The 16,361-nt window shown below is 30.9% G+C and overlaps 1 protein-coding gene across 2 annotated transcripts in view; it reads left to right on the top strand.

The window, feature by feature from the left end:
- The window catches only part of LOC143230437 (transforming growth factor-beta-induced protein ig-h3-like), a 76,513-nt gene that overhangs the window by 40,401 nt on the left and 19,751 nt on the right, over positions 1-16,361 (top strand). For both annotated transcript variants that reach the window (XM_076463980.1, XM_076463981.1), the window contains 4 exons: positions 2,017-2,167; positions 3,533-3,676; positions 9,876-10,088; positions 12,457-12,593. In XM_076463980.1, coding sequence (XP_076320095.1) covers positions 2,017-2,167; positions 3,533-3,676; positions 9,876-10,088; positions 12,457-12,593 — 645 coding nt within the window. The remainder of the gene's footprint in view (positions 1-2,016; positions 2,168-3,532; positions 3,677-9,875; positions 10,089-12,456; positions 12,594-16,361) is intronic.

Genomic DNA, 16,361 nt, shown 5'->3' with positions numbered 1-16,361 from the left:
CACAAGTAAGTTTATATAAGGGACTCTTTCAAAAATAGAAAGAAGTGAGCAAGTGTGTTTAATTAGATACATGATTAATAAAATACCTAAAAAAATTGTTTTATATCTTCCATGTAAAAATTTTAAAAGGCTTGGCAACCTATGTCTGCAGCAGAGTACAAAGGTCATAGCAAGAAGAGATAATTGTTTGTGATACTATTTGATTTACTGTTCTATATTTCAAGTAAAATAAGTATAATAATTTATTTCTAAATAGTAATAATCAATATACAAATATATATAATGTGTAATAATTGAAATGAGACTGTATATTACAAAATACTAGTCCACTAAAAGACAGTCGAGACTGGGAAGACTAAAGGTCAGTTTTATATTATAGGATACATAACATGACTGCACCTACACTGTGTTAATGCAAGTTATGTAGCATTAGGTTAGTATGAAAGGAAAGTCAATATAATAACTATATATGTGTGTAAATATATTTTGTTATGAAAGTTAAGCTATTTAAATTAAACACTTGTATTTTCATGTCATTTAGTATATTGTCATTCCAAGATGAAAAAAGCATAATTTATATTTATTTTGTAATTTTTCTTTGTTGATTGCATGGTTGATCAAGTGACAGACCCCATATAGTTAGAGTATAAAAAATAACATAAAATATGAAGTATTACTGAAAACAAACATTTGAAATGTACCTAAGAAGTTTTAGAGATTATGCAAATAATATATGAGATTTCTGAGACAGAGAATAGTTTTTAATTATGACATGAAATCACTTTGCATTCAGACTAGTGATGAAAATTACTATTTTCACAAACAAATCTTTAGTAAAAGTGTTATGTCAAAAGAATCTGATTTTTTTTTGTACACAAAAATTTAATCTTTCCTAAAGGTATACCAAATTTGTGAAGCTGCACATGGTATATCAGAAGTTGTGATGCGAGTACTTAACATGTGCAGATGTGCAGACGAACTTGTGTATATTATGCCAAGCTTATAGCAAAAAGGTTAACCCACCATGTGCCACTAACTTCAAGGTTTAAGTGTTTGTTTAATATTTATTTTAAACTAAGAAACTGAACGATGTGTGTTTCTGAAAGTTTAATCATAATCTGCAGTTTGATACCAAACTTATTGACATAAGTTTATAAAATAGTATTCCAATAAAATTTTGAATGCAAGTCAGAAAACGTTATGACATGACCTGTAACCTGTAGTGGTAGGGGTTAAACCTTGCAAGCTGCCAGTTTCCACTAATGTTGATGACAACTGATTCTGTGAACTAGTCACAATGTAGAAAACTACTAATTTGAGTCTTGGCTTTCTTTTATTTCAAATTAATTGTCCTCTCGTCTTTAGAATTGAAAATAAAAGCCTTTATCATAATCTCCAAGATAATCATGTAAATTACAATAAAAACACCTGTTACCCTTTATTTCTCAGGTGAAAATAGAGTAAGAAAGTTTATTAACTTATTCTGGTTCATAAGACAAGTGTTTTCCAAACTGTGTTGCAGCAAGTTACTGGGGTAGTTGTGTGAGTTTTGTCAAAAGAAGAAGAATTCAGAAAAAAAAACAAATGTATATTACATGTGGATACAGTGGTATTATGCAGATTGAGGTAAACTAGTTAGGGTGTTATTAGTGAGAAAATTTTGGAAACCACTGTCATAAAGTAACTTTCCATCCATACAGAATCATCTTTATAGGCTTCCTCTGAACTGTAGCTTTCAAATAATTAAATATCTTCTGTTTTTAGATAAGGAAAGCACAATCATACACAGTACTCTAAGTGATGTCTGAATAGTTGGCTTATGAACGTAAAATGTTTAATAATAAGACACTGTTACCCAACTGTTGAGGGTTTGTAATAGGTTTTCCAAAATCCTATTATTTCTTATATGCCAATATTACACCAATATAGTTCATAGGTGTGGAGCTGACAATAGTGCAAGGGTCAAAATAAAATTACATTCTTGAACTGAGTACATAGAATATTTTTTCTCATCAGATTGTCACAGCTAACTGTGGAAGAATTGTCAAAGCCAACAATTATGCTAGGAATGGTGTTATTCATGTTGTGGATAGAGTATTGCCCACACCATCTCAAACTGTGGCTGACATTATCAGCAGTGACCCCCAGTTTAGTACATTGAAACAACGTAAGTTGAAAATAAAATTTCTTACTTTGTTTGTATCTAGATAGTGACAATAGCAATCTCTGAATTCATCTCAGACATCTCTCAGATTTCCATCAACCCATCTTTACGATAGTATAGAAAATGCTATATCACTTCCTAATACAATACATATAAATACCTGCATGGTCTGAAATTCAAGTGATTTAGTCAGCTCTGATCAGCTTGGAGACCTATGGATCAACTAGAAATGTAAAAGTTTAATCAGACCTGTTGGATTATTTAGAATTTTAAGCATTATTCCTGTTTTATCTTTTCATTAAACATGCATTTTCGTTTGTTTTCCCTAAACACCATACCCGTGTTTCTGTCTTGTGAAAATACCTCCTTTACTTTAGTCCATCAAATGGAACCTCTAGCTTTCTGGATATCCCTAGCCTATTTTGAAATATGTGAAATTCTTATGATGTCTGAAGTGAAAAGGAGGTTATCAGAATGTGTAAATGATAAGATTCAATCCAAACTAAGTGAGACAAACATTAATGTCGTAAAGGAGAAATATTGTACTTTTTAGCATTTAAAATAGTAATCTCAAGTCACATTTTTGTTTTTATTTATCTGGATTAATATAGATTTTTTACAGTCCAGATGTGATACAATCAAAAGCAGTTTTCAGTTGAATTGTTTTGTTTAATGTTATACATATATGAATATAAATCTTTGTAATTGTCTTAAAAAAAATTCACATATACAGTTAGCAAAATGAAAGTAACATTTATGTGCATGTTCGTGGATTAGATCATTTAAACCTGATGAACAATTACAAGCTTTTTGAAGGACAATTTAGAAATTGCAGAACCCAATAGATACTTATCTGTAGAGCAATTGTATTGACTTCAGCAAAATTTACAATTGAAAACTAGATAATGTCAAATGTTTCATTATACTTATTTCTTTATATAAATCACACTTTGAGGGTTTGTCGCTATACACTACAAAATTTTAAGTGTTTATTTTGTATGGTATGGTCACACTTTCTTTCAAGATAATGTACAATTGTATGATTAGGTTCTAAAAAGACATTTTTTTTCAGTTTCGTGTTTGGTCATGAAAGTGGGAATCTCTTTATTTCTTAACTGTACATAAGAATTGAAGAATTATAAGGAGGTTTTATATTGTTTACTGAAATTATTTTGTTGTAATATGTTAAATGTGTAGTTGTATGAATAATTTTAATTCTTTAAGGTTTTAGTAAAACTGTTTAAAATATTAAAAAGGAAAATATTTTTTAAAGTAATTTTCCCAGGTGAAAATATGTTTGTTATTAAGTATAAAAATGAAGTCAGTATGCTTGTTTTGAACTAAACTTAAGTATTTTTTTATATAAAGTTTTAAGTGAAGCTGGCTTGGTACAGACATTGAGAGATCTAAGAGGTCATTACACACTATTTGCTCCAACTGATGCAGCATTTGTTTCTCACTTGCAACCGAAACTCTTAGAACAACTTTTGAGAGGAGATAGTTGTGTCTCAAGTAAGTGTTTATTAAAGTTATAAATATTTATTGTGCTGTCTTTACTTTGTGTATGGTAATTATAAATCCTTTAAAATTATTTCTTTTTCTTTCTAAGCATGTGGTCTAATAAGCATTTTGACATATTTCAAGAAAGGAAGATAACGTAAACATTCTTGATAAAAAAAAACACAGAACATTTAATATAAATGGTATAACACAGTTATGTATGAGAGTCCAAATAAAAAGCTTTATTGCTTTGTTGTAATGTATGATATGTGGAATGTTGTTTCTTTTTTATGGGTGTGCATGTGTAATTTTTTAAACATTTATTACTCTACAGCAATAACTTCCAACAGGGTTACACAAGAACCTTTGAAAAATTCTAAAATAACCCCTATGGCTTTGTTCAATAACTGAAACTGCTTTCTTAATACTAATCTTAATACTAAGTAATCCACTAGTCATAAGCAACATTTGTATATTGTTGACTTAAACTCAAAATAACTGTGTATATTGAAGAGTAATTTTAATGCAAGTGTCATGATTTAGGTATTTTGTATAGCATTAGTGTTAAAGTTAGTTACTTTTAGAAGTGATAGTTTATCACCAGTTTGTTTATACAACTGTACATGAATCATACTTAGAATGTTATAGTAGCATGATTCACAATTATTCAACAACCTGAGTTTTTCTCATTGTTTTAATTTAGTATTATTGCATGTCAATAAGTAGTAAGGTGTGGAACCTTCTAGACGTCTTTATAAATACACATTAGAAATACAATTTTAGATAGATCTAGACTGCATGATTGTGAGTTGAGCCATAAAGAGTGTATAGAGTAGATTTTTTAAAGAAAAATGATCACAGGTTGTATTGTAATAATAGTATAGAAGAATAATTTATCTTGTCAGTTGTGTTCTAAAGTTATTAAAGCAGCCTGTGAAGACTATGATGAAAGAGAATTATTTAAAGCTGTGGATGCCACTATATTAACCAATAGGCTAACAAAACTTTTGAATACATGTGTGACTTTGTTTTAATTTGAAAATGTGGGTTGTGTGCTGCCAACAAGTCAGACACCTACTCTAATGAATCTGACCCATACATAAAGCCATACAAAATTTTATGAACAGAAATATGACATGGATGCTTTCCTGATGATATCTGAAAGATTTTCAAAGTGAAAACTGTGACAAAGTTTACTAGACAGTCTGTCTCAGTCCACACATCAGGAAAAGGCATATAGGTATATGCATACATGATGTCAGAAGTTTAACGTACTATGACAAGTTGAAAGTGGCATTGCTGAAATGCTATAAACTTACTGATGGAAGTTTTTGCCAGAAATTCAGAGAAGTCAAACATGACTCTGGAGGTACTGTATTTCAGTTGTGGTACAACTATGGAATACTTCATAAGATAGACTGACGTGGCAAAATGTGAAAATGGTTTTGAAAAACTACCAGATCTACTAAAACATGAACAGCTTATGATCACTTTCTCCACTAATATGTCACTGTTTGTAAAGGAAAGAACACCAAAAGACAGGATGTCACCAAAGATGACAAGTACTCAATGGACAAATGGGAGAAGAGATTCTATATTTATTATAAAGTGGGGAATGTAATAAATGAGTACAAGTCTGTCATAACAAACAATAGCAGAATTATCAAAAAAAAACCAAATAGATGCTACTTTCAATATAAAATGGGCACACTGCATTAAAGTGCAAGTTTGTCGTCACTGAGCTGCAGCAGAAATTTCTGTAGAAAACAGCTGGAGCTACTTAGAAAGATGGTGCTAGCAATAAATAAGAAAAATAGAATGGTCATCATGGATGCTACTGCCAGAAGAAACAAGACAACTCATCAAATCTGCCACAAAATGAAAATGCTATCTGCATGATAAACTATGTATAATGGTGGTCAGCTCAAGTTAGTGAATGGATCAACAGTGTCAGTTGTGATTTGGAGCATATCATAACATACCAAATAACATGGCTGTAAGTAAAGGCTATGTTGTGGAAAAAAGTGAAACTGCTGTGAGACAGTGAGTACAGCAGTGAGAGAGCCTAGTATCTGATGATTATGACAGGTAAGGTACATCTGTGTGTGTGATGATTGATGGAACAGAGACAAAGTTTTGAATAGCAAGAATAAATGTGGATACTCCAGACTATGTGCAAGACCTTGACACTACATGTTTGAAGCTATCTGTCTATGACTTAGTGATTGGCAATATACCAGGCAGTAGAAACTTGTGAAAAAAAAAAAGAAACTTGTGAAGCATCAGTATTCATTACAAGAGCTCAAGAAAAGTAAGCAAGATATCAAGCCCTTCCAAATCTCAAATGTAGGTCTAAGGGAATTGAAGGAAGCATAGAAGACTTTTCACTGCAGCAACATTGAAACAGTGCTTGAGAGAAAGTCAAGGATAAGACCAAGAGAAAAGACTTGCAAAATAAAGGATTGAAAAAGAGTAATGTACTAGATCCTTCAAGGCAGTTCTACTGGGGAAGCTAAACAAATTATAGTACCTACAAAATTCTGGACTGAATTGATGAGGTTGGCTCATGAGTCAATTGTGAGAGGACTCCTGGGAGTGAAGAAAGAAAAAAGAATTGAAGCAACTTCTTTGGCTGGGAAATCACCAAAGATGTGACCAGATTCTGCAGGTCATGTGACATCTGCCAAAGGACAGTTCTTTGTATGGAAATGTAGCCAAGAGCTGTTCAGTAGAGTACTTGTGAACTTAGATTTCAAGCACCTGTAAGTGACGTGTGCAACTGGTACATACTGACAGAGTAAAATTATCACAGACTCTGTGGTTATAGTTTTTCAACATTTTTCTCATCATGCAGTTGAATGTTGCTGCTGATTTGACAATCCCATAAAACATCCTCTTGACCTGATATCATCTGTCTGGTGTCTCAAAGGCTGCCTTCTTTTTAGCTTCTCTTTCCATAGGGATTTGTCAATAATATTTACTGCGATTAAACGTGATAAAGAACTTGATTCTATTTAGTTTCATTATGTTTAGAGTTGAACTTCATCAGGATTACTGATTAACAGTAGTCTAACTTTGAAGATTTAGTGATTTTGGTTTCTAAAATTGTCTCACTTCTTGGTTGATCAAGTTTCTCATTGCATAGGGGATCTGATAAAACTTTGCTTTGACTGAATTCCTGGTTATTGTCTCAATCTTGCATTGTACAAGATCTGTCTTCCTCAGTCTCTCTATGAAGACATCTGTGTATGGCACAGTAGATCTTGTAGCACTTTTTTATGGTTTCCAGTCAGTTTTTCACTGATCTTGACATTTTTGTACATCTTATTTTAACTAATATTGGTATGTGTTCCTCAATCTTGGCTTCTCATATCAACAGTTCATTGAGTATCTGCATTGTTCCTTATACTGTTCTTCCATAGAGTAAATCTAAGGGTGAAAATCTTGAACTCACTTGTGGGACTTCTTGATAAATAAATAATACTGTCTGCAGCTATCTGTCCATATTGCATGGTTTCCTCTGGTGCATCATCTTCAGCATGCTCTTTACATTTTTGACCTCTAGTGCCATTTGTAAATTCCTTTGTGTGTACTGCATTACATTCACACTTTAAGTAAACTACTTTTATATCCATCTGTGTCAATGAAATTTATATTGTAATGCATATTATAATTAGAATGTTTGTGTTATTTAAATTTTAATTACTTTCTTTTGAAATAAAACTTTAAAACTATTTAAACTGCAATTTTTTGTGATGTGATCAGTATACTATGAAAAATTTTGACTTCATCTGTAGTTCAGTGTTAGTCATGTAAGCTTGTTTAACCAACAGATATGAATTTTCCAATCTTGTAAATTGTTATGCCTGCCTTCTATACTTTGCATACAATTTGCATGTAGTTAGTTTACACAAGTATATGTAGTCATTAGAAAACTCATTTTTACTCTGTACTCCACAAAGAGTTTTTATACTGAAGTATATGTAACTATTGTTAGTACTGTTGTCTGCTTTGTAAGAAATTCAAACCAAACATGTCAGTGGAGAACAGTTTGTTATCTTCTCTATATATGAACTGTTCATATATTAGTAGATCTGCAAGTTCTTTAAAAATGTCTTCACACTTGGCTATGTCAGTCCATTTTGTGAAGTAAGTATTGTTGTAGACACAAACTGAAATTCTTATTCAGTTTCTTCAATGTAAGGTTTGACTTCTCTGAACTTCTTATGAGAATGTTATTCTTTAAGTTCATAATACTCAATTACCTTTGTCCCAGTTCTGACTTTAAGAGTAAATCTTTCATACCTTTACAGGAAATTATCTGTTACCTTTCAGTTCATCAGATTTGGGCATCTTAGGTTGACTGGCTCTGACCTTATTGTCACTCTTGGGTTCTACACCGTTCTTTTGATTGAGCTTGACAATTTCAATCTGTGCTCTTATTCTCTCTTTTTCCAACCCTTCATGTCTCTCCTTTTCTTCTGTTTCTTTTTGGGCTTGCATTTAATGCTTACACATTTTTTCGGTCTCTCTTTCCTCCTCACTTTTCCATTGACTTTTTTCTCTCTAATTCTTGTTGTTTAAAAATTCCTTGTAGATTGTTATTTTTCAGCCCAAGTCACTCGGTCTGTCTATGCATTTATGAAAGTCAGTCCACGTCATTATATAGTGTGCTTGTGATCTTTACAGTATTTTTGCCAACACTACAGTATAGTTCTCTTTAGCACTGTTGTTTGTCATTTAACACTGTAGATCTTGGCTGGCTGTCCACTGTTAGCTTCTTTAAGGCTGGCTTTTTTACAGTAGGTATCTGTGACATGTTGAGGATAAAGTTCAACTATAAACAAACAGAAATAGTCTGTTTATTTTAAAATTCTATATTAAAAACAAATGAAACGTACAAATAATCATTACACTGTTGGTTATCACTGTTGTATGCAGAGCTTTAAATAACTCTCTTTTTCATTAAAGTTCATTAAGGTTCATTCAGTTTCAGTTACTTTTATGACACAATAAGACAAATTATTTTTTCCAACTCTGTTATTATAATACAGTCTAATAATTTTATTGTACACTATATTGTCAGTATGCACTCTTTATAGCCTAACTCTTAATCATGCATTCTAGAACTAGAGCCAAATAATTATTTTCAATGCTTATTTGTACACTCGCAGAAGTCTAGAACATTCCGTGCAATACTAGGTATTCTGATGCAATAATACTCAATTAAACCATTGAGAAATTCAGAGTTCTAGTAACACAATGCAATAATCTCACTGTTGTAATCAACTGCTCATTCATAACAATTTAATTACACAATGTGTTATTCATAAAGAAACCTACCATAAAATATTTATCTTAAAAATAAATGTCATACAGCATGTGTCATATTTATCTAAATCATAACATACACATTGAACTTGAACTGAAAATTGTATATCTCAAATAGTAAGTTTAAATTTTACTGTTTCATGTAAAATATTAGCAGCTGTTATAAAGCTTTAACATAAATAGAACTATGTTTTATTCTTGTTATTACTTGCATGATATAAATTAGTGTGGAGAGAAGATGCAGCATATTAGTATATTCATACAGTATAAAAAGCAAATACTTTTGAAACACTTAATTTTGTGGTTTCTACAAAAAAACTGAAAATAAAAAACATTAAAACACCAAAAAAATGAAGACCTAAACATAGAATAAAGGTAGGTTAAATCAGTTTACTGTATTTATTTCATACATGTAATGTCAGATGCAAACTGGAAATTTTTTGAAAATGATTTTCCCTTAAATTGCAGTCTTAACAGGTTTATGTTGAATATATGAATATTTTAAGTGTTTAATTAAGATACAACCATCTTTTAACCCTTATCTATTAGTATATTGTAAGAAAAGTTTTGATCCACAAAATAAATATTTTTTAAGATTATCATTATTTTTTACATTTTAATTGCCAAACCTGTAAATGTTCATCAACTGGTTAAAAACTTAATGCTCTTGTTTTCATCTACTCTCTTGTTATTGATTTACTTAAGTTAGTTAAATGTTGAGAAGTCTAATTTTGAATTGTAAAAACATTAGTTAATTAACTTTACACTTCAGAAAGGGTGTCACAAGTTGTTAGGTTTGGTGTTACAAGTGATTCTTTTGAAATGCAATCATAAACAAGTAATCTCATTATGCCTTGAACACAATAACATTTACTTTCAGCTATCCTGAAGAATCACATACTTCCTAGCGTGCTTTGCTCCACAGCTATTCCTCATCATGCTGGTACTATTAATCTCCTTGACAAGTATCTTACAGTGACAAGAAATGAAGATAATAAGCTGTTTGTGAATAATATTCAGATAAGTGCTCGAGATATTGTTGGAATTAATGGAATTGTTCACATAATAGATGGCGTCTTGGTTCCTTCTCAGGGTAGGTTGTTTTTCAATATCACAGTTCACCAGTAATTTCAGTGTTATAACATGTGCTTTTCAATTTTGCATAGTTAAATGTGTATAATCTTAATTTTAGAAATACAAACTTTTATCTTCTGTCCTATTCTGCATTTCATTAAAAATGTAGCTTCACTATTTTTTGAAAAAACTTAACAAATCATTTTCTATGTTCCATGTTAATTTCAACAGTGTACTTACTTTGGTACCTTAATAATAACTATAATAAAATAAAAATTACTATAAAAATATAAATACTTATTGAATGTATCTTAGACTACTTATTTCTGATATGGTATTTCTACTTGCAAGATTAGCTTTTCCAATTTTATGCTGTTCTCTATATGTCAACTTTTTTTTTATAATGCATGCCTTAAACTTTCTACACCCCCCCCCATTGGAATTAAGGATACACTTATTTTAGTAGAGCTTCGAAAGATGAAAATAAGAAAATTGAAAATAAAAATAAAAAACTTTTTTAGCATTTAATAGGGAAAATGTGAACACTGTAATTAAAGTAAGCAAGGGAATCATGGTTGAGTGGGACAGTAATGAGCAATCAGAAGAATTTTTCATGGAGTTGTATGGATAAGGGAGATTATCTGATGAAATAACAGGATAGGAGGATAAACATAAAGGAACTTGTCTAATGAATCCTGGCTGAAAATATCTTCACCTCAAGCTTAAGGATGGAGAACAGGGGACCAAAACAAAAGATAACTGGTGATTGAGGAAGGTAGCAAATGCATAGATATAAGGGATAACCCACTGATCACAAAGCCACAGAAATACATATGGCAAGGAGTTCCAATTTCTCATGTTGAGTTGCATTTAATTTTGCTCATTCCACTTATATTTCATCTATGACTGTATATTATGGAAGTAGAATGTTTTTTGCACCTGGACCCTAGATTAGGGGATTCCAACTTTCTTGTTCCATGATTGCTGGTGGTTCTGAGTTTCTTTCATGACTTTTTGAGAAGGGGTCTTCAGTCTCTTTGATATATGGGTATCAGGCAGCCCTATCCCATACATTTCATTTCTCTCATTACTGCAGGACCTTTCCCATGTCTTTTATTCTTTTAGTCTGTTTTTTCTGGCTTGTTGGCCACCTCCAATACTTCTGAATTTCATACATTCCCTTACATTACTTCTGAGCACAGTGGCTTGTGTTCTTTGTTTCAGCTATTCCATAAGGCATATTTCTTTTTCTTCTTGCTATTGACATCACTCACATACTGTACCACCCAACACATCCATTGACCTCAGAGGCTCATGAGGGTATCCCCTCAATTTTTGCCCATTTCCTTTTATTTTTATCTCTATCCTCAACCTGATCTGAATAGACTTCTATGTCTGATGGTGCCTTTCATTCTTATATTGCCTGCATGGCTTCCTTAAATGGTTCCCATCTATTCTCTGGCATCACTCTTTCTCCCTTTACCCTTACCAATTTGGTTTTTCATTTAATCCAGTTGGCTAATTCTTCTTTGCCCCCTTCCCAATGTACATTATTCCATGTTACCTCCCAACAAATCTGCTAAATCACCTTTTCTTTTGCTTTTTACATTGGTCAGTCATTGGAGAAAATTCTACAATCAGGCATGTGAATTACCCCTCAGGTATTCAACTTTCATTATATACGTTACATCATGGTTTCTGCATTCTTAGGGTATTGCTTACCACCTGTGGCTGTACTTCAGACTTCAGTGTGGCTATGACACTATGTAAGTCTTTATTAATGCTTTATTTTCTTTCAGAAGCCCTTACTTTGAATTTTGTTTACTGGATGGTTGAACTTGAACACTGACATCTTTGAAGTGATGGTGTCATAGTGATGCATAGAGAGTCACATCACGTGATGGTGTTGCTCTCCCATTGGTGAAAATATGTGTGTTGATTTGCATAAGAGATATATTGGAATCTTTGATTCCTTTATTCCGATAGAGGGGAGCTTATGGCATGCATTATATAAAACTTTGTTTACAAAGAGCAGCACAAAATAGAAAAAGCTATTTTATGAGAAAAGGGAAATACATTTTCAGTGTAAGAATGTTATAATTTTCACTCAAATTTTTCAGTGCTTCACTATCAAACAATTTTTGTACCCTGTACTGATGCTTTTTTGCATTTAGTTGATTTAATACTTGAAATATAAGAACCTATTTTGACTGCCACTCACAGAATTAAGAGCCAGCAACCCCATTCACTACATACTCAAAGTAGTAGTAGTCCATGGTTGCTTCTAGCCTTGCAAAATGTTAGATATTTGTTAACTTTCTCTGTTGTAATTTGAGGTGAGTTAAAATGTTAAAACCATTAATTTTTGGATCAAAATGTTTTATTAGCTGATTCAGTGACAACATCACTGGAGAAGAATCAAATGATGGAAATTATTGATTTGATTGACATGGCAGACCTTCGGAGCATTCTAGATGGTATAAAAAATGCTACTTTCTTTGTTCCCAGCAAAAGGGCTATTCAGGCAAGTTGTGGTAATTCAAAGATAAATTTAGAGGTTTGAGACCCAGTAAGCAATAAGACAGGAGTAGTGATTTGTAGTGGTGGACTTAAAGTCAAGACTTGATATGAAGTTAAAGCAGAAAATAACATTTGTTGATGACAAAATAACATCTGTTTGTAGAAGTGGAAATGAGTATTGCTTTGTGATACATAAAAATTAAAAGTAAAATGGAACCATATTTAAAGATGAAATAATACTAGCACAATCTTTGAAGGTAATGAATAAAAAAGTTAGCATAGATGAAATTTCACAGCAAGTCTTGGCTTCTTGAGGCTTAAAACAAAAGCAGTTTCTCTCTGAAGACAGATAAAAAGCTCTATGGAAACAATTAAATCTGCATTTACAATGAATATTCCTCTAGTTGGTCAGTATAAAAGATCAATCACAAGATATAGTGCAGTACAGCAATTTATCCCCTGAAACAGTAGATAGCTTTGTGGTTTGATCCTTCAATAGTCTGTGAGCCAGGTAGGGTCATTGATACCATTTTGGAGGAACATTTCTCATAATGATTTTGGATGTTAACTTTTTATAATCACTGTAATATATGATAGAGACTTATACAGTGCAATGTTGTCAAGAAATTCGAGTTTTCTTGGACTTTCCTCTGGGCTTTATATACTACAATGCATAAAATATGAAATTTTATACAATTTTCATGTATTGCTTTATTCCTTTAGTTTAAAATGGCTTTACAACTTTATATATATTAACTCCCTTTAATACAAAATGTATAAATGTTTCACCCAAAGTTAGCTCAGAATTCTGTAAAAAGATCTTGGAAAAGTTTTTAAATGTAGTGATTTTTAAAGATGTATTTGCATCAAAGTTAATTGCACTTTTGATTTTTTTTTTGTAGGAAGTAAACATAAATCATTCTTAGAAGTTTTATTAAACACATTAGAAAAATAATATTTAGCTCAAAATTCTATGAAATTTGTGAAAAAGTATTTTGATTTTCAAAATGTTTGAAGTTCAAAATATTTGGATCGGAAATCTGTGTAAATTGAAACTACATTTATTTAAGGTTTCAGTTTCAAGATTTGTTTTTTGTTCCTTTTACACTGAAACATCTGGACAAAACTACGTAATTGTATCAACATTTCAAATTGATTTAGAGTGATAACTATAGTAGTTGTATTTACTGAGATGAAGTATAGAAAATTTAAAAACTGAAGTTCTTTACTAAAACCTCTTAAAACAAAGACACAATGAGTAAAAGTATCAACAGGATAAAGCAAAATTGACCTAAAACATTATATAAATTTTTACAACACTGTGATCACTATCTTATCAAATTAATTTTCACTCTCATTTTTATTACTACTTACAGTAAAACCATTCTGTTTATCATCCTTATCATTTCTGTTACTATATTTATGACACTTGCACATGTTGGTATGCTTCATATCATTCACTGCAACTAGCTGGAATGCATGATCATAAAAATGAAAGTAGCTCTAAGATAGTCAAGATGCTTCATTCTCACTTGTCCAGTCAATTGTCAGTTCCACTACATGTTTTTGTCAATTTATATTATCTAATTTCATAGCTTTTTCTGTTAAGAGACCTATGGTCTGAATTAAACATTAATTTATGAAAGTTGAAAAGAAATATGACAAATTAATTTGTTTTCATTTATATTTTGTTTTATAGATCATTATATATATATGTCATAATCAGAAAATATCATGCTGAATAAAAATACACTGGATACCTGTTCATGCTTCCATCCACATCCCTGAGAGATAAAGTATCTGGCATCAGGATTAGACATGATCTTTAGATGAAAGCTTGATAAGTAGCATGCAATATGTGCTTCTGTAGACCATGGCAATTTGGGACAATTTATGGAAATTGATCTCACCTTCCATTGCACAAAACCTGATGCATCTTAATTCTGCCATGTTCTTTACTCTCATTAACTCGTATACCTACACTTGAATTCTTCCGTGGATGTTTGAATGCCATCTGATACTTCAAGAATTTGCCCAAGCTACATGAATGTTCTTTGAAATATTGCATTTCTTTCATGATGTTGAATGCAAACAACTTTCGTTTGCCCACATATTCACTCACTATATCATATCTAGTAAATGCATGAAGACTTGGCATGCAATTTCAAACATTCTTTAATAGTGGTTTCTTGCTGCAGACACAGTGATATATATGACTCATATATCTTAAAAGCTTGTCCTTGTCGGTGTTGCAATGCAATGTATAATATAAGTTAATGCTTCTGCTTGAGTGGAAGAGTTTGGTACTACCAATTTACATCATCTTTTAATATGGTTATTTATATTTTACATACCTATAACAATAAGAGACAAAATTTTAGAAGATATTAAGAAACATTTGCTTACATTTACCCTAGCTTTTATGACAATCTTCTTTATATAATTGAATAGGGAGTCTGCATTGTCCTAGCTGAATTTTGTGGCCTATTCTAATAAGAGAATTAAAAGAAATCTTGTAAATATTATTACTTTGTTTCTAGAGCTTATGATATGATCTTTAATTTATATATCAGACTAATTATAAGAACAATCTAACTAAATTTTTAATATATAATACAAAATTTAATTCCACATTGATAGTTTAAAATATGTTTTGGATTAGGTATTCTTAAAAAGAGATTTAACCAAGAAAACAAAAAAAAAAGTCAATAAAATGGGTTGGTACTTTTGTGATCATTCAGACTTCGTTTTTTAAGAATAGAATACTTATTTTTCTTTGCCACTTACAGTATGTATATATAAATAAAAAATAAACATAAGAAAATAAATAAATTTCCTTGAAGCTTAAACAGCTTATTTATGAAATCTCCTCAATAACTGTGACTACAGTTTTCTATATATAGTAATAATTATAAATAAGCAAAACACAAAAAGGTGAAATTAATATTATGAGCCCATCTCAATTACTTATTGAATGTAACACAAACATATAATATCCTGTGATGCTGTTGTGCTTTTGTCACAAACAGTCACATATAACTAAAAAAGTTGAAATAATGATAATATTACTCATTTGTGCATAACGTTTTGACAGCTATTCATATGCCATAATTTATGGCATCATATTAACTCCAAAATACCAGAATCTACCCAAGGTTTATGTTGTGTATTCCTTGTTCTTATTTTAATCTCAAATGTAGTTTTAATTTAATTTCAGTCAACACACAAACCATTATACATTATTTCAAGATTGTCTACTCTTAACAGCTTCTCCCAATTATCTGTTTGTCATTTATAATACTCATTATTTTTATTTTACTAATATTTAAAACATTTTCTATGCTCTTTTTCATAGTTTGTTTACTGTATTTAAATTGTTTTTTAAATTAACAAAAATTATCCTATGATCTGATTTTTTTTTTCTTTTATCACAACTTTTTTATATTTACACCTGTAAGTTTTGTATACACGTGATCCAAACAAGATGTAACCATTTTTCCACTTTTCCACTGATCTTGTGTTAAGATTTATGTTTGTTAAAATTCATTGAAATTAACATTAACAAGTTTTAATAGTTTACTATTTTCTTTATCTTTTTCTTAAGTACTTGTATCACCAAGATATACTATGTTGACAGGTTTTTAATTCATTTACTAATTTTTCCCAATTGAAAATGTAAAAATTAGAATTGTAACTTGGAGATTTGTAAATTGGAATTATTAAAATTTTATTATTTATCTCAGCAGTAAATGATATTTCTTCATCTTCCAAA

Source organism: Tachypleus tridentatus, chromosome 10, assembly GCF_004210375.1.
Source record: "Tachypleus tridentatus isolate NWPU-2018 chromosome 10, ASM421037v1, whole genome shotgun sequence".
Classification (NCBI taxonomy): domain Eukaryota; kingdom Metazoa; phylum Arthropoda; class Merostomata; order Xiphosura; family Limulidae; genus Tachypleus; species Tachypleus tridentatus.
The sequence above is the reverse complement of the archived record's forward strand: the minus strand, read 5'-3'. Positions and strand labels throughout refer to the sequence as shown.